Source organism: Chelonoidis abingdonii, chromosome 6 (assembly GCF_003597395.2).
Source record: "Chelonoidis abingdonii isolate Lonesome George chromosome 6, CheloAbing_2.0, whole genome shotgun sequence".
Lineage (NCBI taxonomy): Eukaryota > Metazoa > Chordata > Testudines > Testudinidae > Chelonoidis > Chelonoidis abingdonii.
The window spans coordinates 102,784,548-102,807,950 of record NC_133774.1 but is presented as its reverse complement, the minus strand read 5'-3'; the positions used below and the strand labels follow the sequence as shown (position 1 = coordinate 102,807,950).

General features: G+C 38.9%; 1 protein-coding gene across 1 annotated transcript in view; it reads left to right on the top strand.

The window, feature by feature from the left end:
• Positions 1–23,403, top strand: part of LOC116830805 (guanine nucleotide-binding protein G(q) subunit alpha) — a 225,718-nt gene that overhangs the window by 53,285 nt on the left and 149,030 nt on the right. The window contains exon 2 of the mRNA XM_075067498.1: positions 14,284–14,468. Coding sequence (XP_074923599.1) covers positions 14,284–14,468 — 185 coding nt within the window. The remainder of the gene's footprint in view (positions 1–14,283; positions 14,469–23,403) is intronic.

Below are 23,403 nucleotides of genomic sequence, written 5' to 3'. Positions count from 1 at the left end.
ATAGAGAGAGAGTGTGCAGTAAGATTTGACTCGGAAGTATGTGTAATGAATAAGGTTTTTGTAAATCAGATCTTACAAAGAAAAGTATATAGTGACCATTCTTTTTTGTTTCTTGTGAATACATTGGTTGGTTCACATGAATATTTCAAAATCATTCTGCCTTATATTAAAACAGTTCACAGAAAACTGACTTTGAGGTTTCAAATCACTTGTTTCATTATAATTTTTTGCATTCTAGGCTGTATTCATAGACTCCTATGAGCTATTTTTTTTTGGAAGGGACTTTGCATATTTGCCAGAGTGTTTTTTTTTTTTAGATGAGTCATTCTCATGGAAAGTGATATTTTGTTATCTTTCATAATTTATTGATAGTCTTCTTAGATATATGTTTATAAATTATTAAGCAATACAAAGTAGCTAAACAAAATCTTCTGACGAGTAGTGGAATGATATGCTTTCTAATCCAACACAGAAAATTGAATTTAAAGACATGGATTGCAATAAAGTACATATTTGAAATAAGGGTATTTGGGAATTCACTATAAAGGGATCCCATCAGGGATAGTGTGGGACCTGTGCTTGGCTTACACATCTCCCCCTCCCCTGGAACCTGCGTGGTGTACACACCCTTCCCAGGCTTTTTGATAACATCTACTTCAGTGTTGGGAACATTAAAGTCCCAGAGGTAACAGTTCAGATCTGTTTTCCTATCCAAACAGTTAAATACTTCTCTGTCTTAAGTTTAGAGCTTGACTTTGTAGGTGCTCTAGCCTGTTTTTTCAATAGAAGTACAAAAACAAAGATGTAGTTTTGGCATGGGACTGGAGGGTTCTGTTCCTGGCTGTTCTACAGGCTTCTATTTGACCTTGGACAAGTCACCTGATCTTTCTGTGTTCTAGGCCTCGTCTGTACTTAAAAATTAGGTTGACGTAGGTCTGGTGCTCAGGAGTGCGAGAAATCCACACCCCAGAGCATCATAGCTATGCTGATCTAACCCCAGGAGTGACACAGCTAGGTCATTGGAAGAATAGTGCTGTCACTAGGGGAGGTGCTGTTCCTACAGCACTGGAAAAACCCCTTCCATTGCCATAGGCTGTGACTACGCTACGGGTTATGTCAGCATAGCTATGGTGCTATTGCTATGCCACTATAGTCTCTGCAGTGTACACCTGGTCTTGATTTCCTATTTGTATTATTGGGATAATACTTCCTGAACTCCTCTGGTTCTTGTGAGGATTAATTTATTAATGCTAGTAAAGCACTTTGATAAACACGGATGGAAGACACTACAGAAGTGCAAAATATTTCTAATATATAAATATATCTGTGGCATAAACTCTAGCTTGAGCACCATTATCAGGCCACTCATACAGATATACACTGGTAGAACACTCAGTCCTGTCTCCAGGCAGATCTCAATCATCTAATTCCTTAGTTCTTATATTCAAATTTATATGGACAAGATGAAAATGGTGGGGCTCTGTCTATCCTGACCATAGCACAAAATGGTACCATGAATCTCTTCATCTGTACATACTTTGACCTTTCATAATACTGTTTGAGAAGTGGAAGAAACTTATTGTATCAAACAGTATGACTCATTGTGCCAAAGCTATTCTTGACATCCAGTTGCACCTTCTACATCTTATGATAATCTTCCTTCTGCTTAGCCCCCTTAATGATCTGATAAATTATTACAATGGACTTTGAACATCCTAGCTCTCTAGAAACCTAATCCCTCTGTGTGTGTGTTTGTGTGTGAGACAGAAAAAGCGAGAGTGTGAGTGTGAGAGAGAGCGAGAGAGAGGGAGTGTTTATATTCTGCCACTGGGAAGAAAAAAAAAAAAGGAAGGATATGTTTGCCTTTTCTCTCTAGCTAGATTTTTACAAGCTGAGAGGCTATAAAAGAGTTCTTCTGGCTTAAGAATATCCTTAAAAACAACCTTATAATTAATTGCAATCAAGTATTTTTCATTTCATCTTGAAACACTTCTCCATTGCTTCCACAGTTCTTTCCTCTGACAGGTTAATCTATCTATTTTGTACTTTCTGGGGTTTCCACACTTCTCTGTGCATTAATTAGGCAACTATCCACAACGGTGTTTTTCTGAATGATTATTGGATGCCTACTCTACACTCTATAGTAATTTTGCAGGTAGAAAATTTTGTGTAGAACTTTCAAGCTGTATTCAGTCTATGGGGGATACTGGAAGCCACTCAGTCCCTTTCTCCCCTTCCAGGATACAGTATTTCTTCTCATGACTGGCTCCACACCAAACCAAGCTGCTGCAGTTTCTTGATTCATAATCAGCTTCTGTGAATGGTGACTGACTATTTAATTAGAGTAATACCGTAACATATTCCTAGAGTGGTCTTTTCTCATTGAGAATCTCTTTTCCATCATTTTCCACTTATCTATTTTAGATCATTATAAAGCCTCACCCAACAAAATCATGACATTTTTGTTGAAAAAAGGATACAATTTAAGAAACATATAGATCGTGGAGCATAGTTTAACCTATTAACAAAGATACTTATTATATTAGTTTAGAAAATTATTTTGTTCTCTGAGAAATGGACAACTTCAGTATTTTACTTTGAAAATGGTTTTCTTGTTATTTCAGTTAGAAACAAGTTTAAATCAGAGCACACAAGAGCTTATACCCTTTTCGTTCAGTTACTGTATACTGTCCCATGAGCAACAATGTTTAAGTACAGCAATGGGGAAGCTATTGGACAAGTAAACCTTCTCTTACTAGCCAGGCTCCTGAATCTCAAGTCTTTTTCAAGTAATAAAGCCAAGTTTTTATTAGCTAAAACACAGGGGGTACGGGTGGAGTTTGAGAGCTGTTTGCCGTGGGGAGAAGAGGAAGAAGGGGGCGCTGATCATACAGACATTTTTAACTGCACTATCTACTACCTGTTAAAACTGAATAATGTGTCTAGTTTTTCCCCCTAGGTTTCTTATCAGTACAAAGATGGTATCACTTTGTTATTCCAGTTTTGTATTTCTACCAGTGTAAGACAGGAGTAATGCAGCAAACTGGGCTTGATATTTGTGTAGGCTGTTATTGCCACACACAAATTCTGTGCTCTCAGTAAGAGTTGCCAGAGGAAAGTGCACATCTGTGGACTGTTTTCCCACCCAGAGCCCTCAGTTTTGTACAGAAACAGGATGAATAGGGAAAGGCCAGTGTCCTGCCCTTCTGCAATTGTAAGCTGGTAGTGAGGGATATACCTGCTTGGACCCATGTCCTGCACATACTTTAGCACATGCTTAACTTTACTTACTGTGAGTACAGTTCTGTTGAAGTTACTGGGTTTACTCACAGTGTGTACAGCTAAACATGTGCATAAATGTTTTCAGAATCAGGGCCTTGGTCTAATGACTATTCACCATTCACTGCAAAATTTTCAAATCCCTGTCAAGGTAACTTTGAGCATTCAGTTTGATGGTGTGCATGTCAGCATGTGTTCCACTTACTCTTTAAGCAGCCAGATTCTGCCACCCTTATTCAAGTTGAATAGTACCGTGTTCCACAAATAGTTCTACTGAAGTCAATGCAACCACTCATTGTGAGTAAACTCTGGCTCCAGATGACATCATAATTTTCAAATTAGGTTTTCCCACCATGATGATATTTTCAAATTGGGCTCTGACAGTGAAGGGGATCTGAGCTGAAAAGCACTGCAAACACACCTCTTTATCCCTTTCAGACATCTGTAAATACATTAAGTATTCTGTTGATTACTGAAACACTGCTTATCCAATTTTAGTAACTTGTCTCGCAAACATTCACTACTGGGGTGAGCGCTTACTCATGCAAGTAGTGACATTCATAGAATCATAGATTAGGATTGGAAGAGACCTCAGGAAGTCATCTAGTCCAACCCTGTGCTCAAAGCAAGACCAACACCAACTAAACCATCCCAGCCAGGGCTTTGTCAAGCCAGGCCTTAAAAACCTTTAAGGATCGAGATTCCACCACCTCCCTAGGTAACCCATTCCAGTGAACCTATTCACCACCCTCCTAATGAAATAGTGTTTCCTAATATCCAACCTAGACCTACCTCACTGCGACTTGAGACCATTGCTCCTTGTTCTGTCATCTGCCATCACTGAGAACAGCCTAGTTCCATCCTCTTTGGAACCCCGTTCAGGTAGTTGAAGGCTGCTATCAAATCCTCCCTCACTCTTCTCTTCTGCAGACAAACAAGCCCAGTTCCCTCAGCCTCTCCTCATAAGTCATGTGCCCCAGTCCGCTGATCATTTTCATTGCACTCTGCTGGACTTGCTCCAATTTGTCCACATTCTTTCTGTAGTAGGGGCCCCAAAACTGTACGCAATACTCCAGATGTGGCCTCACCAGTGCCGAATACAGGAGAATAATCACTTCCCTTGATCTGCTGGCAGTGCTCCTACTAATGCAGCCCAATATGCCGTTAGCCTTCTTGGCAAAAAGGGCACACTGCTGACTCATATCCCACTCCTCTTCCGCTGTAATCCCCAGGTACTTTTCTGCAGAACTGATCATGAGACTCTCTGAGTTTCACTAGGCTTCTTGAACTGGGCTGCTCCTCCATTGGGCTTGAATGTGCCCACAGGCTTGGCTCCTTGGAGGGTGCAAAAGGGTGGGGACAAGTCACAAATGCACCAGAAGGGAATGTCTCTCACCATAAATTGTGGGTATCTGTGATTCTTCCTCCTTTTTTACATGAGGGATTAAATAGTTAACAATGTGATGTTTAAATTACCGTCATTGGAGTATGAATTAGTGCCTCACCTGAGATGAATGGGACCATTCACATCTCTTAGAGCTATTGTTCCAGCTCTCTTCAGACTTATCTCTGCAATGGTGACACCTGGGTCATATTTTGAGAGACAATACTCTGTTTTAAAAATGGAAGCTGAGATTCTGGAGAAGATAGCAATAGCTTCAGAGAGGCGCAAGTCAGTGTATGGTCATGTATCAACTGAGTTCTGTATGTGAACAGAGTTTAGACCCTTGGGGGCTTACAGAGAGCTTGACCCAGTTAAATTAAAGCTGCAGGGGGATGGCTAGTGTTGAATCTGCTCTAGGGCAGCTTTGCTCTGCCATACTCCTCCTCTCCTCCTTTGACATAACCCTGCCTCCCCTTATATTTGGCCTCAAGTATTCCTGGCAGCAGAGTCAGTGCAGGAGATATCACCAGTTTTGCGCTCACCGACTTTCCTTCTAGGCAGGGGAATTCTCCAGTTGCTCTAAATTAATTTGGCTGAGTTGAGAATCCAGCCCTATACCAGTATTAATTTTTACTGTTATTTATTACATTGCTAAGTATGAATTCAGGCTTCTCAGACTATGTTAAATTTCTTAACTTTGCTCTTTAGTGAATAGGGAGATACTGTGGGAAGGCACAATAGGTATGAGTTTTGGTCAGTGTAGCAGTCTTCCCATAATGCTAAGTATCTGTGTTAAAAGACCAAGGATAAGAAGTCTAGGTTTCATAATGGTATAAGAGTAAATTTAAACCCCTTACCCTACCTGGAATTAATGCTATAATTGATTATGTAACTTGGTTTAGCTAAGCCTGGTGATTCACTGTTTCCAATTTTTCTTGTTTTGTTACAATAACTGTTCACTTGTTTTGTTACCAGTGATTTTAGTTTTTGGGGAAATATCCAAACAAACTCCACAAGGCTACACATTTGTGTAAGCTTTATTTTATCCAGTTTTCCTTTCTCATGATCAAGGGTCTTTGATAGAAGACTCTGATTTCACATTGAAAAAGTGCCATATTAAAGCTTTCTCTTTCTGAGCGCCTCTTGTCATCAACAATGTCAGATACCACATTTCTTTTTCTTTGATCATAGCAGTCCAGGAGAAATCATTAATAGCAATAGTGTATAAATCCCTGTGCATTGCGCTAAAAAAGGGACCTTTTTGTTTCATAATAATCTTCATGGAATCACATAGTTGAATTGTGTATATGTGTGTCCTGTGTTAACAGATTTAGTGATTTCTGCTCTTTTCTTGGAACACCTTAATATTCCCATCAGAGTCCTGTGGATTTCCATTTTTACCCCTTTACATGTACACTCCGACGCTTCTCAGTCTGCATTGCAGTCATCATCCTTCCAGCCATGAAAGATTTGACAGACTCTATTCTCTTCAAAGCTCATTAAAGCTGCTCCTTGAATGGCCAGAAGACAGCTCTGTGGCACAAGATGGGGCATTTCTTCTTGAGGACACTCTCTGCTGATTTGGGAAATGAGAGAGGAGGATTAGAAGCAGCCCAGATGTTCCTCATGAGCAGAGAGTACTACCAACAAGGCCAGTTTTGGGCATCTGTGGTAAATTCATATAGTGTCGGATCCTACTTCCTTTGAATCCCACTTTACACATGGGGCATTGAGGCACAAAGGGATTAAATTCATCGCCCAAGGACACACAGGAAGTCTGTGGCAGAGCTGAGAACAGAGTCCCAGTCTAGTGCCTGAGCCACAAAACCATGCATCTTTGAAAACTACTTTGAGATTGGTGGATGTGCAATATAATTATCATAACTAGATATGAGAGGAAACCCCAGCACATCATCACCCAGTTAAAGACCCCTCTGGAGAATGGTGCAGAAATAGATCCACAAAGTTGGACAAGGTATAAACTCCTTAAGCCTTAGACCCATCTGTATACGTACATATTTGAATACTATGTACTGTAATTTCCATGACCTCATTTTGAAATTGCATCTCACCTGAAATACTGTCCTGTTTAATCTAATGAAAATTGTATGGTCAATAAACTGAACATAATCTGTTTCCAGCTGTATAGGTTTCATTGCTATCCAAACTCTCAACAAAGAAAAATGAGAGCTAAAAGCTTCACCAATCAAAACCAAACAAAATAATAATATTGCAAATGTATGTATTCTTTTGCCTGTATTTATGCTTGGGTTACCGTATAGTCAATCTGAAGAAAGGCAATTTCTCTTTTAGGGTAGCTTTACTTTTACCAGATGTGTCAATTGCTTTGTTCTTTTTAAAAGATTTAGTTAGGCTTGATCCAAGTGTTTTCTCAATTCTTTTGCTTCTAGCAGAATTGTTGAATAAGAACTAATAACTGCTAATGAACATGCAATATAGATTAAATTAAAAGGTGTGTGCCTTGCAGCACTGGCCTTAGGCAGACATTTGTACTGCACCACCATGTATTTTGTATGTGCTTCACATTTTGCAGAAAAGCTGTTAGAAATCTTGTACTGTTTTTAAAAATTACTTTGGCATGGTATTTTGTTTCTCCCCACCTATGAAGCCAAGTGTCTTAGTCACCAGGAAACCACTCTACAAGACTCAGAGAGAGAAAAAAATACATAATTAGAACACCTTAACAATTACCTAAAATAGTTTTTCAATATGTCCTAATTCTGTGATTTTCAGGTCCAATATTTCATAACCTCCCATCCAAGTGATGTTTCGTCTTTGGAAAATAGAGAATCATAGAATATTTGGGTTAGAAGGGACTTCAGGAGGTCATATAGTCCAAGCCCCTGCTCAAAGCAGGACCAATTTCCAACTAAAGCATCCCAACCAGGGCTTTGACCTTAAAAACCTCTAAGGATGGAGATTCCACCACCACTCTAGGTAACCCATTCTGGTGCTTCACCACCCTCCTAGTGAAATAGTTTTTCCCAGTATCAGTTTTTCATATAAGAGAACCCACCACTCAACTCCTAACTGTTATGGATGTGAGAAAACGTGAATTCAGTGTAACCAGTGCAATGACAACCACCTGCAGCCCGAAACAACAGCTCCAAAAGGTGGGACTAGCCCCATTCCTTTCATTGGGTCCTAAGTCAAATGTCCAGTGAAGATACTTTAAAAGCCTAAAGGCATTAAAAGTTTGACTTGTTTGTTTCACTCCTAACCTTGATTTTTGTATTGAGATTTTTTTCGTGACTGTAGAAATGTGTGTGTCTCCTGAGGGGTCAAAAATGAGGTTTGCATGCATCACTACCTTTTTGAAGTTGTGGATGGAGGGAAACTTTTGCATTAGTAATTTTGTTTTTTCAATGCAGAACATTTTGAGACCTGTAGTACTGTGTACCATGCTTTTCTTTCCTTTTTTCTTTTAAAAAAAAAAGTCAATTATTTCAACTGCTGTTGAAAAATGGATCTGAAAAAGAAAATATTCAGAAGCAAGCATTTTAATCTCAAGTTTCCGTGAGGCTCAATTAAGGAAGGGGAAGGGATGAGACAGGCACCATGTATAGTTTTTCTTGCCCAATTAAATTTTTTAGACAAAGAACATGTATATTAAGCTATAAAGCTTATTTTATGTAAGGTAACACAGTAACCAGTATAGAAGGACCACTTGTGTGTTCAGTTCATTACAAAAAATAGATATGCCAAAAGTCCCTCTGCAAAGCTCTAGCTCTGATTACTATATTGGGATGGAAACTGGTTTCCAGTCTCCTGTATTTGTTCCCCAAGTCACTGGCAATATAGGTAAGCATTACAGCATGTGTGTATTATCCATGGACTCTCTCTTCTTCCTGGAGAGGCTTTTTCCTGTTTTTGTCTAAATCCCTTTCTAGGAGTTAGAGTTACATACAGCACAGTAAACAGTTCTGATAGAAAGTAAAATATTAGTTTTGAGATTTCTAAGGCATACTTTTAGTTCATTCAGTTTTGTCTTAGGTTTGATCTTGTGCATTAAACCTTCGTTAGTGTACTTTAATATTTTCATTGTAGCTTCTACATAAGGTCGCTACGCATAGCATTTAATAGTGCAGAGTGCTCATGACTGTCTAGTTTTAATACTGTAAAGGTATTTCATGTTATGCTAGTCCAAAAGAAAAGGGGTATGAAGAATAGAACATTTGCTCCATACTGATCGAGACAATATGTCTGTCTGGAAGTCTGTGGTAGAATTACATCTGCTAATGGTTTTTATTAACAGACTCTTTTTTTCCTCTACATTTTAAGTGATGACCTTTCACTTCTTGGGGATGAAATTACTGCAGAGGCAGCACATTCAGCCCTTTAGGAGTTATCCTGAAATCCTCCAAAGAAAATCTCATCTTCTTTTCTCTGGAAGGTTGGATGGTTAGTCGGTAACCATGACAAAGGGCATGATGGGGGTAAAAAGGGTAACTTCAGGGATGAGAACCATTCAAGGGAAAATTAACTGTGTCATTTCATAAAGATATTTGTGTAAAATCAGGACAACGTTATTACATAAAACTGCCAAACACAAAGAGGCATTTCCTCATTTTTCTACCAGAGGAAATGATCATATGTACCAGATGTCTTCGTAAGAAAGGCTTTTGTCTTTGGAAACGAGATGATTTTATAAAGCTCCACTAGTGTGCTTGGTGCTGTACAGACAGAAGACAATGGTGGACTCAATTCTCTTTTCGTGTGAGCTGATTTTATACTGGCCTAATTTCTTCAATAGAATTATACCCGGTTTACACAGATATGAGAAAAGAATTAGAGCCAGAGTCCCAGCTCCAAGAGCTTACAATCAAGATCTGTCAAAGGTGTATTTCACCTTCTATTGTTGTTGGTTTGTATTTATAAAGCATCCTAAGTGTATATGGTTGTGAGAATGGTCAGGTTCTAGGACCCTGCATAAAGACGCAGAGCTATTTCTGCTGATGCACCTGAGCCAGGTAGTTCCTGTAATCTCCAATCCAGCAACAAAAGAAAGGTATGAGCCTTCCACTGCTTCAAAATCAAGTGAGGGCAGGTATAGAAAGAAACCTCAGGAACAGACAAACGCAGGAGAAAACAGGCATGCGCAGGAGAGGTTTCTTATGTTGCTTACAGTTAATAATGACGGCAAATACCAGGAAAGAGGTGATTTTGTACACCATAAGCACATGCGCTGTTTAGCGCCTTCTGCCTACCACCAATGGCACTTTATTAGGGTTGTCAACCCTCCAGGATTGACCTGGAATCTCCAGGAATTTAAGATTAATCTGCAATTAAAGATTTTGTCATGTGAGGAAACCTCCAGGAATACATCCAACCAAAATTGGCAACCCTACACTTTACACATGTGTAAAATAAATTCAGTCAGTGCTCTAAAATGTGTAGTCAAACTCTTATAACCAAACTCTTTTCCATATAAAAGAGATCTAGACACATTTTATGTGGAAACATCTACCTGAATTCTTGAACCCAGTTTGTGGTCAATGTTACCCTGAATGCACAAGGAATTTTTAAGCATGTAATTCCCTTGTATATAAACAGGAGATAAGAGCCATCTGTGTCCTTAAAAGATTCCACCAGTGAGTAGTTTTGCTGTATTCCATTCAGGCCTTGGCTACACTGGCGACTTACAGCGCTGCAACTTTCTCGCTCAGGGGTGTGAAAAAAACACACCCCTGAGTGCAGCAAGTTACAGCGCTGTAAAGTGCCAGTGTAAACAGTGCCGCAGCGCTGGGAGCAGGGCTCCCAGTGCTGCAAGCTAATCCCCATGAGGAGGTGGAGTACGTGCAGCGCTGGCGCTGCGACCACACTCACACTTCAAAGCGCTCCCACGGCAGCGTTTTGAAGTTTTGAGTGTAGCCAAGCCCTCAGTGCTGCAGAGAAAACCTGGTGGAAGTCTCTCATTACATTTTTTTTCCCCCTCGTCCACATAAAAATGTAAATAAAAAAATGACTTTAAATAATTTTTGAACAGCTGCTTTTGTTGCTGGGTTAAATAATTTGTAGCCATTATGTTTAAAGACTTCGTTCCCACTTCAAAAGAAATGCACAATAATATACAGGAACAGAGAAAAGAACACGCTAGCACATCTGCCACTTTGTGAGAGTCACTGGGGCTCTGATCCTTCAAACATTTACACATGTGTTTAAGTTTAAACACATTAGTACATTATTGGCTTCAATGGGACTACTCGTGAGTAATAGTTAGTTGAAGTAGCAGTTAAAAAACAAATGTGTCAATTTAAATAAAACTCCCAAAATTCATGTTGACAGTATAACCTCAACTCTTACTGTTCTGTTCCTTTTGGAGAGAAGTGGAAGGAGAGGGCAACAGATGGAAGAAACTCCAGAAAATCAGCTGCCATTTTTCTCTTTTCTCTAGTACCTAATCTTGCTATCACTTGAAAAAAATTTTGTATAAAACTACAATAAAACTTGTACAATTGAAAACAAAAACTTCAAAAATAAGAGTGTAGTTTAAGCTTCTATAATTGTTAAGGCCAATCTTGGTTTCAAATTTTACCCCAAAATCCAGTAAGCTGTGTGTGCTATACCATGTAGGCTGATCTGAATCTGAGTTCTCATTTTCTTGGTCCTGCAAGAGCTTGGGTGCTGTGTGAGGTTGCCTCCTAGCATTGACAGGTAATGGGGATCAAGGATATATTTACATTCCTAAAAGTATTTAAATTATATCTATCATATTCTGTTTGAATAAAATATTCCCTATCAGTGGGACACATTTTGTTTAATGCCTACTCTGGAATCAGTAGACTATGGTAAGGCTTCTAGTAGAAGTTCAAAAATTGCATTCATATGTTTATATGGATAGACATTTGTGTAATGGAAAACTGCAGTGTGTATGTGTGTGTGTGCACATACACTTCATTTTAATAATCCACTTCATAAATCGCATGGTCTTCCCCCGCTCCCTTGCTATCTCTTTGTGAGCAGTTTGTCAATGTGCACTGTCATCTCCAGTTTTAACTCTTGTTAGACAGCTAACACCCTTTAAAAGCAAATATTCTAAAGCTGCTTTCAAATGTATATTGGGTAAAAAAGATTTTTTTTTATTGAACCATCCCGTCAGATTGAAATGGACAGTGTTGTACGGTCAAAACAAATTCCCAAGGGATCTGAGGCTCTGATGTATGAAAAAATTAGGATTCAAGAGAATCTGGCTTTCCATCTTTGAATGTCATGAGAGAGGGCTGAGAGGGTTCTCTGAAGCTCATTACCCCTCACTGGTCCAACCTACCAAGAGTTTGCCGACCTTTCTAATACTCTGCAAGGCCTGTCTATTCCCACAGAGGTTGTTCTGAAGGGATTTATGGTCCTTTTATGTGGGGGAAAGTTAGGCATTGTGCCACTTCGTAAAACTTTTTGTTTTCAAAATATTGTGCTTGAGTAAGAATGTTTTGATTTAAGATATTATTACAAATTGAAATAGATAAAAGTAAATTATAGAAAAGAGGGGAATGAATGAGGACACTAGTAATGAAGATAAGGGGGGACAGACTGCAGACTAGATGAGAGTACCAATGTGGAAGAGGAGGAACCTGGTGGCATGATACCCACAACTCCACATGCCTCTCTGGAAGGAGTGGGAGAGAGTATTCATTCCATTAAGTCAAATTTGCTGTGGGGTAGAATTTTATGGGGAATTTGTTTTATTGTTCTCAGTGTAAGGAACTGTGGCCTTGTGAGCAATAGTAATGAGGTTCTATTCTCTGTTCTGCAAGAGGTTTCCTGTATGACCTTGGGGAAGTCATTTAATTTCTCCTGGGCTCTGTCTCCCCATCTGTAAAATAGGGATAATTATGCTTCCCTTCCCCAGAGAAGTGTTGTGAGAGTAATTTAATTAATGTTTGTGAAGTGCTTGGATACCACAGTAATGAGCACCATGGAAAAGTAAGTGCATTTTTAAAAACATACTTGTATAGAAAGCTTTATGGATTCACCTACACATTAATAAGTGTGAATAAGAAAACAATTTGTGTCTTTTAATTGTTGGAATAATAAGAATATTAACATGCTTGCCTGGGCCACATCTGCCAGAGTTAAAGGTGAGGATCAAATGTTTTTATTTTCTGTCTGTTCCAAAACACAGCCCCTTCTTCTGAGAAAGCAAGTAAAATAGCTTCTGTTGACCCTCCTGATGTGCTCAGCCAATCACAGACAAAGAAAAATGCCATGTGACCTTTCCCAGCAAATACAGCTCAAACTTGAAACGCACCAGTACTTAAAATGTATTTGGACATCCAGCTAAAACAATTTTTGGTTCTCACTAGCTCTGGCTAACATGATGAAACAAATTCAAGTGAATGAATGAATGATTGTTAACAAATTAGCATCAGATTTAAAGTTTTGCAGAGCCCTCATTATTAACGTGTCTTTACGGAGAAGGTATCCATCTATACTGCTCCCCATCACCGTAATATCTTGAGTCTTGTCCATTTGAAATCTCTCTGTCCTTCCTGTACAGATTACATATGCTAAACATTTTGTACTAATTTAAATAACTATAAATACATGCTCATAAGGTCATTGGTAGATTTGTCATGGATCCACAGGATTGGTGCTACACCCCGAGCTTGGGAACAGTATCTTGGAGAAACCCCTTCGATGTGCCAGACCCTAAGAGAACTCTGTCTTCCTTTGGTGTAGGCCATTTGACCTCATCACCTCTGTGAGACTGAATCTCTGGGCTTCAGCACTCCTGCTTCACTCTGTGAGTGCTGTTCAGCGAGGCCAACTGAGATACTCTCCTGGTTAGAGACTTGTACACTTTTGGAGGTAAATGCACCTCACCAAGCATTTACAGTGATACTTAAGCCCTACTATTTGGAAAACGCTGGTTAGTAGCCAACTGGGACACAGCATTGAAAGGCCTTAGGTTTTCATAGAGTCATGAAGGTTAAAGAACAGTCCATTCTGGTGAGCCCAGAGCAATCCACCAAGCCAAGCTGTAGTGAACTCCATTTCCAGGCTCTCTGCTTCTCTCTCTCTCTGACTTCTTTCTTCGTCGGGTTCCCAGGTGAGAGAGCTCTCAAACTTCTTCCAGAGCCAACGTATCCCTCATCTCATACTTTCCAGTCCTTTGTTCTTGAGCTGGGGGGGTCTCTGCTCAGCTTCTCTACTGAGAGGGTCAGTCTGAGTCATTGGAGCGTCTCTCTGGATGCCTGGTTGATCTGTGTTGGTTTTAGCCAATTCCTTAATAACTCTATTCATTCCACCTTGACAGACAGGGCCAGCAGCTGGTGTTCTAGAGGTTTTGTTGTATACATGTTTTAGTTGGTAACATTTGGAATCCTTCTCATATTATACCCTTGCCTTTTTGGACCAAAATAAGTACCTTTTATTAATTAAGCATTACTTTACTTGTGACTGGATGCCTTCACTGTTTGAATATAGGATTGGCCTTTGTTAGTGTTGTCTGTAATTAAGAGTGAATGTTACTTATTAGTGGTTGATTGCTGACAGGTTGCTCAGCTCTGTACAGAATAAGTTGCTTAATTCATGCAACAATTTCATGTTGTGTTCTGTGAATATTTTGGTTTGACGATGTGTCCTTATTGGATGTCTTGCAGGTACGGGAGAAAGTGGCAAAAGCACATTCATCAAACAGATGAGAATTATACATGGATCAGGATACTCTGACGAAGACAAAAGGGGTTTCACAAAACTTGTGTATCAGAATATATTTACAGCAATGCAAGCTATGATCAGAGCTATGGAAACACTCAAAATCCCATACAAGTACGAACACAATAAGGTGAGATTTCTGTTTAAATATGCAGTTGAATGCTTTCCACTTTTATATACTAGGGAATGTATGGAAAGGCTTTTAAACTCAAACTCATACAGTTGCTTCATGGTATTTAAGTTATGCTGTGCTTAACGTTTAGATGAAAACATCTTGCATACTGCAGATTGTTGATGCATAGGACCACATCCTGACTCCTGGCTCTCTTCCCTTTGCACTGCTCTGGCTCTACAAACGGGACAGAGAGCTGTCGTTAACAAGGATCCACCTGATTAAGGGAGCGTTTTTGGACTGGCTGGGGGCATGGTCAGGAGCAGAGTGGAGTTTGATTGTCATGCGCTGAGATTCTTGGAACCATCTTCCCTCCTGTTTTTCCACCCTTGATTCCATGTAGAGCATGGCTCAGCCAGACCTGGACACCTGCCCCATAATATTTAAAATACTGATAAAATAGGGCTTTATCTATAAGTAGGGGTAAATTGTTATACAAGTTAAACTTGTTTGCATTTAAGAACGAGGAGTACTTGTGGCACCTTAGAGATTAACAAATTTATTTGAGCATAAACTTTCATGGGCTACATCCCACTTCATCAGGTGCATGCAGTGGAAATACAGTAGGAAGATACATATACAGAGAACATGAAAATGTGGGGGTTGCCATACCAACTCTTAACGAAACCAATCGATTAAGATGGGCTATTAGCAGCAGGCGGGGGGCAAAAACTTTTGTAGTGATAATCAGGATGGACCACTCTGAAACTTGTTTGCATATGTTACTTTAAAATGTTGTTTCAGTGCTATATATTTTGGAAACTCAAACTAATATCAAAATGGGAGTGAGTGCATGTGTATGTGATTGCTGTTAAGTCATAATTATTGACACAAAGTGACAAGCAAACAAATTAAATGGAGGCTGATGACATCACTGAAACTCACAACATTTGTGCTTTATATGAAAAGGGCAAATCTTTGTAAGCATTTGTCAGGTTTTATATAGCTAAACCTGAGTTCTTTCTGACCCTTTTTGTATTTACTTTAAAGATTTTTGAAAAATTTTTTTTTTAAACACTTCAATGAAAGTTAGTAAAACTCCTAATATTCATCAGAACATAGGGGAGGTTTCATGCTTAGTGGGTAAAGAACAGGACTGGAACATAGAAGCTGGGGTCAAATACATACATGCAGCTCCTGCAGACTCCCCTGGAAGTTGCATAACCTGTATTTGAGAATTTGCCTCCTGGATTCTAATCCTGGTTTTGCTGCTGGCTCACTATTTAACATTGAGCAAGTCTCTTAAGTAGAGAAGAGGTTTGTTTTCCAATAAGGAGAATAAAATTGAGATAATATTTGCTTGCCTTTGCATAGATTTTTAAAGTATTTGAATGAAAAAGTATTATTTTAAGGCACAAAATTGCTTAAACCTGTATTTTTCTTTTTAAAAAAAACTCCTGAATTTTATCTAATAGCATCTCTTTGTAGCTGCTGGGAATATTGAAAAACCTTAGTGTTTTGCTGCTACAGCAAAGAATCAAAAGAGATTATTTGTAATATCCATAATCTCCCAGGGGTTTTGTTATCAAACTCTCTCGCCTTTCAGTGAGAATTTCTTTCTTGCAATGCTGGCTAGATATGGTCCTAATGATTCAATTATTTTTTCTCTGAAGTGTATGCTCTCCTCACTCTGACTCTTGTGAAGTCAGTTACCCTGTTTATTTAATCGTGCTGTAAAAAGTGAGATTAACTCTTGCCAGTCACTCAAATATTCTTTCTCTGTATTTGTTGTTTAAGTACCCAAAATGTCAAAGAGCAAGGAAATCCACAGACCTAAACCTCTATTAACCAGAAACAACAGGATTTAATAAACTGCTGTTAAGGTGGACACCCACTGTGTTGAAGTATATGTGGTTTAATTATTAAAGGTGAACTGCAAATACAGCATCCAAAATATCATTGACTTCAGCAATAGGAAGTATTGAGCCTGTTGTGGCTTGCTAGTGTAGACAAGACCAAACTGTTTTTAATCAGAATTTGGAAACTCTGTTATAGTAAATCATAATCTCTACCTAAACTAGTTGTTGTTTTCTTGTATGAGTTCTAGTTGGTTGAATATGTTATGTCAGGTGAGTTCAATGAAAGACACATCAGAGCCTGTGTGGTGGTAATGATTATTTTACTTATTCTTACGTAAAATCTAGGTACTTTTAAGGGCTAGAGTCTGAACCCCTTACTCTCCTGGAATAGCCACAAGTGGATCCATTGACTTTGATGGGGCTATATGTGAAGTAAGGCACTACCCAGCATGAATAAGAATATATGGATCTGATCCTAAATTTACAGGGACAATGCACAATTTCTTTACAGAATCATTGCATATAAAAATATAAGTGACACTACAGTTGTTTCAGAATCATGTCTAACTGTTGAGGGACATGATCTACCAAATTTATATTTTGTAGAAAAGGTCACTTTAAAACAATGAACTCAGATCAGACTCTACTTTAAGTCTGCTGAAAACAAATGCGGTACCCTTGCATCCTAAAAAACACAGGAAGGGCACTTCCTATTAACTTGAATCTCATATCAGGAAATCCTATCTCTAGAGAATTTCTTGAAGTTTGAGTAACAGCCTATTTTTAGCTCACCGCTTGTTTTTCCCCCTCTGTTTTGAAAACTGCACGGCTTCCAGTTCACAGTAACATTGATTGTGCTTAAAGACATGAGAATAGAATGGCTCTTGTTCATTAAATACTAGAGACTGGGGGTTTGATCTAGAGGGCATAGCAGGGATATTTTCTGTCTCAAGGGTTTCTCCATTCTTTGTTCAGGAGGCTCAAAATCTAGGGATGTTTTGGACATCTGACTGCTCCTGCAATATTAGATGATGCCAGTGAGGAAAAAAAATGGCTTTCCCTTCCCACCCTTGCAGTGTCCACCTAAATAGGCAATTGGGACTTTGTTATGATAATCTAGGCCTCTGTGACTTCTAGGCTGGATAACTGTAATATGTTCTATGTCGGCCACTTGGAAGAGGCAGCTAATGTAGAACACGACTGCCTACCTATTAAGCAGTGCTAGCCACAGAATACATATCAGGTCATTTCTTCAGGAACTGCATAGATTTCCTGATAGACCGCATAGACTTAAGTGGTTCAATTAAAGAAGGTTATTCTGATCTTGGCTGTTTGTAAGACTCATTACCATGGTGGGAGAAGTCAGCTGAGAGCCTCAAGCTAGGTATCTAGAATGAAATGTCTGAGAGCTTGTGGTGGGAGATTTTGTCATGCAAGGCCTTGACATCAGAATTCTTTCCCTCTGGTAGTCTGACAGAATTTGAGTTCTTTTGAGGTTTAGGGCATTGGGTGCGGCTTGTTTCTTCACTCAGGATATTGCGTGACCTGGGGAGTGGTGATTTATGGGTTGGCATTTAGTTTGTTTTTGTAGAAGGCTTGTTGTTTTTCCTTCATATCTTGAAACTAAAAGTTGAAGTAATTGTGAAAGTTTTTAAAGTTTATAACAAGTCAAGATGCATGGACAATTAAACTCATTTTATAAATTTAAAAATAAGCATGAGTTTCACATGCAAAAATGCATCGACAATTACCAGGATTACATACAGAAATAAGGTTTTGCATCCATACATGGCTCATCGGGAATCTAAATGGCAACTTGTGCCTGAAAATCCACAGTGTGAGCTACAACAGTAATCATTGCATATGCAGCTAGAAATATTCAAGTTCACTCATATTTTTTACATTCAAAATGTAGGCCTGTCTTTCAGAAATCTGGCCATGTGTGTCTAGGCCCCTGTCAATAGTGTTGTCAGCTACAAAGTTCAGCATAGCATTATTAGCCATTATTTTCACCTCTAACTTCTTCTCAGAATCTGTGTTCTTAATAGCGGATTGGAAGCAATGGCTTTGGAGACACTAGTCCTGAGCCTTCCCTCCTGTTGTGTATTTCCTACATGAGCCAGTGGTAGAGGGACAGGGGTGGGAGTGAGCGTATCAGTATGGATTTTTTATTTTTCTCTCCCACCATTATGGAAGCACTTGCTTGGGGAACTACTTAACAAAAGGCTCAAATCACTGCACTGGAGATATACAGTTCCCAAAAGACAGTTTTCTATTTCTATTTCTCCCTAACAGACAGGCACAAGAGAGGCAATAGACTAGTTCTGGATTGGTGGCTGGTGTGCACAGAATCTCATTCACAGGTAACAAGTCCATGTGAACCTAACTTGCCAGATTGCTATAATGAAGTGTCCGGCAAGAAACTGTTGATTCAAAGAGGCTGAAAAGACAAAAATGAGAGCAGGCCTTGCCAGCAGAGCAAGGAGTTTGTACTTGTTCCTAACTTCTGCTGTAGGTTTCAAATATCTCTGTATTCATTTATCCAAGGTCATGACCTGAGACTCTATTACAAAAGGCAATCTGTATATTTACTGCCCTGTTATAAAAGGAATGTTTCAAAATCCAAAATCAAATGGATGAGGCAATTTTTTTAAAGTCAAAATTCTGTGTGCACAATCTGACTCTGTAGTATTCACCCCACGCTGTTGTGCATCCGGTTGTTTCATTGCTGCTTCAGAGCCAGACAACTCTAGCCACAATATTTTGGAACAAATTAATAAAAACTGTAAAAGATCTGTAGTAGCTATGGATGCCAAATTAGATTAAACTCACCTCTCAAGTAAATGATTTGGAGATCCAGGTGAACACCGTTGAATCCCAGCCACCTCAGACAAAAAACACTGTTGATGACAAGGCCTAGCTCAATCAGCTCACCTGACATGCAAGAAGAATAAAGTTTCAGTATGTTCAATAAAATTGCTCATCGACTTCTAGACAGGGAAGATTCTAGGGGACTACTGTCCTTTTTAGAAAAATGAGATTCCTGTGATATTTAAATGAAGTATTTAAGAACAGCCTATTGACCTGGAACAAGCTTGTGAAGTTGCTCTCAAAGCAAATGTACCATCTGCATGATTTTCTTCAAAGTCTCAAACCTGAGGGACTGAGACAGGGTCTTAAAAGTAGGTTACAGAAAAGAAGGCTTTATACTGTCAGCATTCGTTAATATTGAGCATATCTCTTTAGCAGTCTCAGAAATCCACCTCAAGACACACAAAAGTGAAGAAATTTGTCCAATAAAGAGAAGTTTTACAAACAAAGATAATGAAGCACCGTAATTCTACACTCTGGTTACTTCTGGATGCAATTTCTTGGCAAGGAATAGATTTTCTGGGAATCAGCCACTATGAAAACCTGTGTAACAGGATTTAAATTAGCATCACACCTAACAGCATGAGTGCAGAAAAGGAACCATGGACTGTACCCACTATAGATTCACAGGAATCATACTGTGCTGTAAGATGAATGCTGAGGGCTCCCAGTAACTGCTTCACCCTTCTTTCCACTTGGGAGCCAGCAGTGAGAGGAACATCAGGGTGTCTTTATTTAAAACAAACAAAAAATCGCCCCCCAAAATGCAACAACTCCTCTCTGGAACCCTTGCTTTTCCAACAGCACCACAGGGAGCAGTGCTAAGGGCTGACATACTCCACAGCAGCATCCTGATGTTGTTAGAAACATCCTCCTCACAATGTGAACTCTTTGCTTTACACTGGCTCGTTGACTGATTAGTTCTAACCACAGCTGAGTCCTCCTTCATTTCCATGCTCCGTTTGCTGCCATAATTCACTTACCTCACTCTGCACTCCTACTTCTCTTTTTTAACACTGCTTCCCTTCTGCCTCATTCGTCCAATGGGAGAGATTCCCGCTTTCTTCCATTCTTCGTTCTCCCACTGTGTCCTCATCCACTCCTTACCATTTCCCTCTCTCTCACTTCTACCTAAACCACACATAAAAAGCTAATTTTGTTTCTTTACAATGAATCCAGGACCTTATTTTTAAAATGAAGCATGTGCTTACGTGCTTTGCTTAAGTGAGGCCTTAGTTTCACTCGGTCTCACATCTCCATTTGTAAAATCTCAATAATACTTCCTTTCCTGCACTCTTTGTCTTATTTGTGCCATGTCTAGTACATGAGTTGTAGATTCTGTCATATCTGAGTTGTAGGTTCTGTCATAATACTACTAATGATGATAAAGGCACCTAAATAAACATTGGCAGATTTTCGGAGATATGGAGCACCCACAGATCCCATTGAACTTAGTGATACTCACTAAATTTTGGCCTTTCTTTTTTTACTCCTTTTGGGGGACAGACTTACTCCAGTCTCAAAACTCTGGCCAGCTTTTGCATAATATATACAATCATCTAGGCACATTGTGTATTTTTAATGTCATACACAAACAAGGAGGTTTGGCTATATGAATGTCAGTACAATTTTGCTGCAAGACTTCTAATTAAATCTCATTATACGTACTGCACCATGTTTCTCTTTCTGTCAATTTAAAAATTATTAGAAAGGGGTGTTTAAAGAAAACCTTCCAGAAGATGAATACATGAATGTATGTGTTTTAACAGTACCTTTGTTTACAGACCACTGATTTGTAAATTGTAAGCAGCCACCAGGTCGAGCATCAGGAGAATATTTTGTTTTATTACAAATGATCTTGCAAACAAATTTTTTTTTCCTCTTCCAGGTGAAATCCCAACTACTAAAACAGAGAGACCATTTTAGCCCCAATTCTTCAAAGAATTACAAGCATGCTGAGCATTTAGGTAGCCCCCCTAAATGTAACAGAATTACTCCTGTGCTTAAAGTTAAGCCTGTTTATAAGTCTTGATAGGATCAGGGCCTTAATTATGAACTACATATGCCGTAAGTGGGCCCCTACCAAATTCACAGCCACGAAAAACATGTCACGGACTGTGAAATCTGGTCTTTTGTGTGAATTTACCCTATACTATACTCATTTCAGGTGGGAGACAAACATTTCTCAAATTGGAGGTCCTGACCCAAAAGGGAGTTGCAGGAGGTCACAAGGTTATTTTAGGGGCACCATGGTATTGCCATTCTTACTTCTGTGCTGTCTTCAGAGCTGGACTCCCAGCCAAGAGCCGCTGCTCTCCAGCTGCCCAGCTGTGACAGCAGCACTGCCACCAGCAACAGCGCAGAAGTAAGGGAAGAAGTACCACAAAGTCCCTGTCAATAATCTTGTGACCCCACTCCCCCATTACTCCTTCTTTCGGTCAGGGCCCCTATAATTACAACACTATGAAATTTCAGATTTAAATGGCTGAAATAGTGAATTTTATGATGTTTAAAATCCCATGACCGTAAAATTGACCAAAATGGACTGTGAATTTGGTAGGGTCCTGGCCATAATATGGTGTATTGCAGAAATAAATCTTAGTCATAATTCTTAATGCTTAATGTTAGCAACTCATTTTGTTGTGCAATAAAATGTTTTCCTCTTCCTTTTTTATTTAGCATTTTAAAATAATCTCTTGTTCACTTTAAATATTATAATTTATAAATAAAGGACTATACTTAGGCAAGAGGAAATTAGTATGTACAGAAGGACACAGCTGGCCGGGAAGTGATGTCTGTTTTCTATCTTTCCTGTACCATATTTTATTTCATCAGCTAGTGTGGAAAGCAGGAGCTGGTGGCTGCTTGCTTGGTGATCTCTGTACATTTCATATGATCTATTGGGCTGTGAGAAAACATAATTCCAAAAACCTTAGTTTCCTCAGTAACTAACTCTGCTCTTGTCTAGTCTCAATTCTAATGTATGTGGCACATCATTCTATTAAAATAATCGTATATGTCTGTTCACATAATCACACATTCATGCAGGCACTCTATCTGACAGAGGGATGGAAAATAGGAAGGGTAATCAGGCCATCTACTGTATGAAATGTGAGGTTGGGGTTTTTTACCTGAGAAATGAGGTTTTGTACTCTCCGTCTAATACTGAAGTATTGCTTTCTGAAAAGTATTGCTTTATGTGCAAAATGGACACATCGATTAGCAGTAATACCACTCCATTATTTTATTAACACTATTTGAGTCTAATTGCTCCACAGTTAATTTTGATAACAACATTGGATCCAAAGAAATATTCTCTTGATTTTGTTTTTCTTGAAATTAGATCTTTCTAAAAGGGTTTCAGATAAATTGTATCCAGTTCTATGTAACAATTCTGCAAGTTTGGTAGACATTAGAATACTTTATTTCTACTATCATACAGGACTAGTGATAAATTAAAATGGCTGAAATGGGTTAAGAAATCTACAGCATTTGTTCGGAGGTTTTTGTTTGCCACTTTCTCTATTCACTTCCTATGAGGTAAAAGTTGTAACGGCTCTGAGATGAAGAAGACTTTCGCTTATACAATTCTACTTTGGTTGAGAAAAATGGTTAACCCTGAGCAACTGAGATTTAAAAAAAAAGTTATTGAAGTTACTTTCTCAAAATTAGTTTGAATTTTGAGTAAGTGTTTAATATGCACACTGGAATATACCGAATGATGGGTGTGTGCACTTAATGACCCTGATTCTTCACTGTAAGATCTATAGTTTTTACCCCATTTCAGCATGTATAACTCTACCAAATTGGGTCCCAAGCTGGTGAATACCTAGACTCATAAATAACTTCACACTTTACACTGGCCATATGCCTAGGATGTGTGTTTTTTTTAAGATTAGGGACTCATGATATTAGCATTTTACAACCATTTTACTCTCTGCATTCACTTCGCACAGGTGTAAATGTCCACTTAGGTGAGAGGCATGGAAGATTAAGGGCCAGTATGTTGATTATGAAAGAGAGATTTCTCAAAGAATAACTAAGACATAACACTGCTGGCAGAGAAGTATATGAGACCATAAAATAATTTTTGCAGACTGTTTAATGCTATATAAACCGCGTAAACGAATTAACAGACTACATGAAAGTAAAGTACGTGCATAAGTGTTTGCAGGAAGTGGGCCTTATTTGCAAATTCTTAAGAAGATTCATTCTGTACCCAA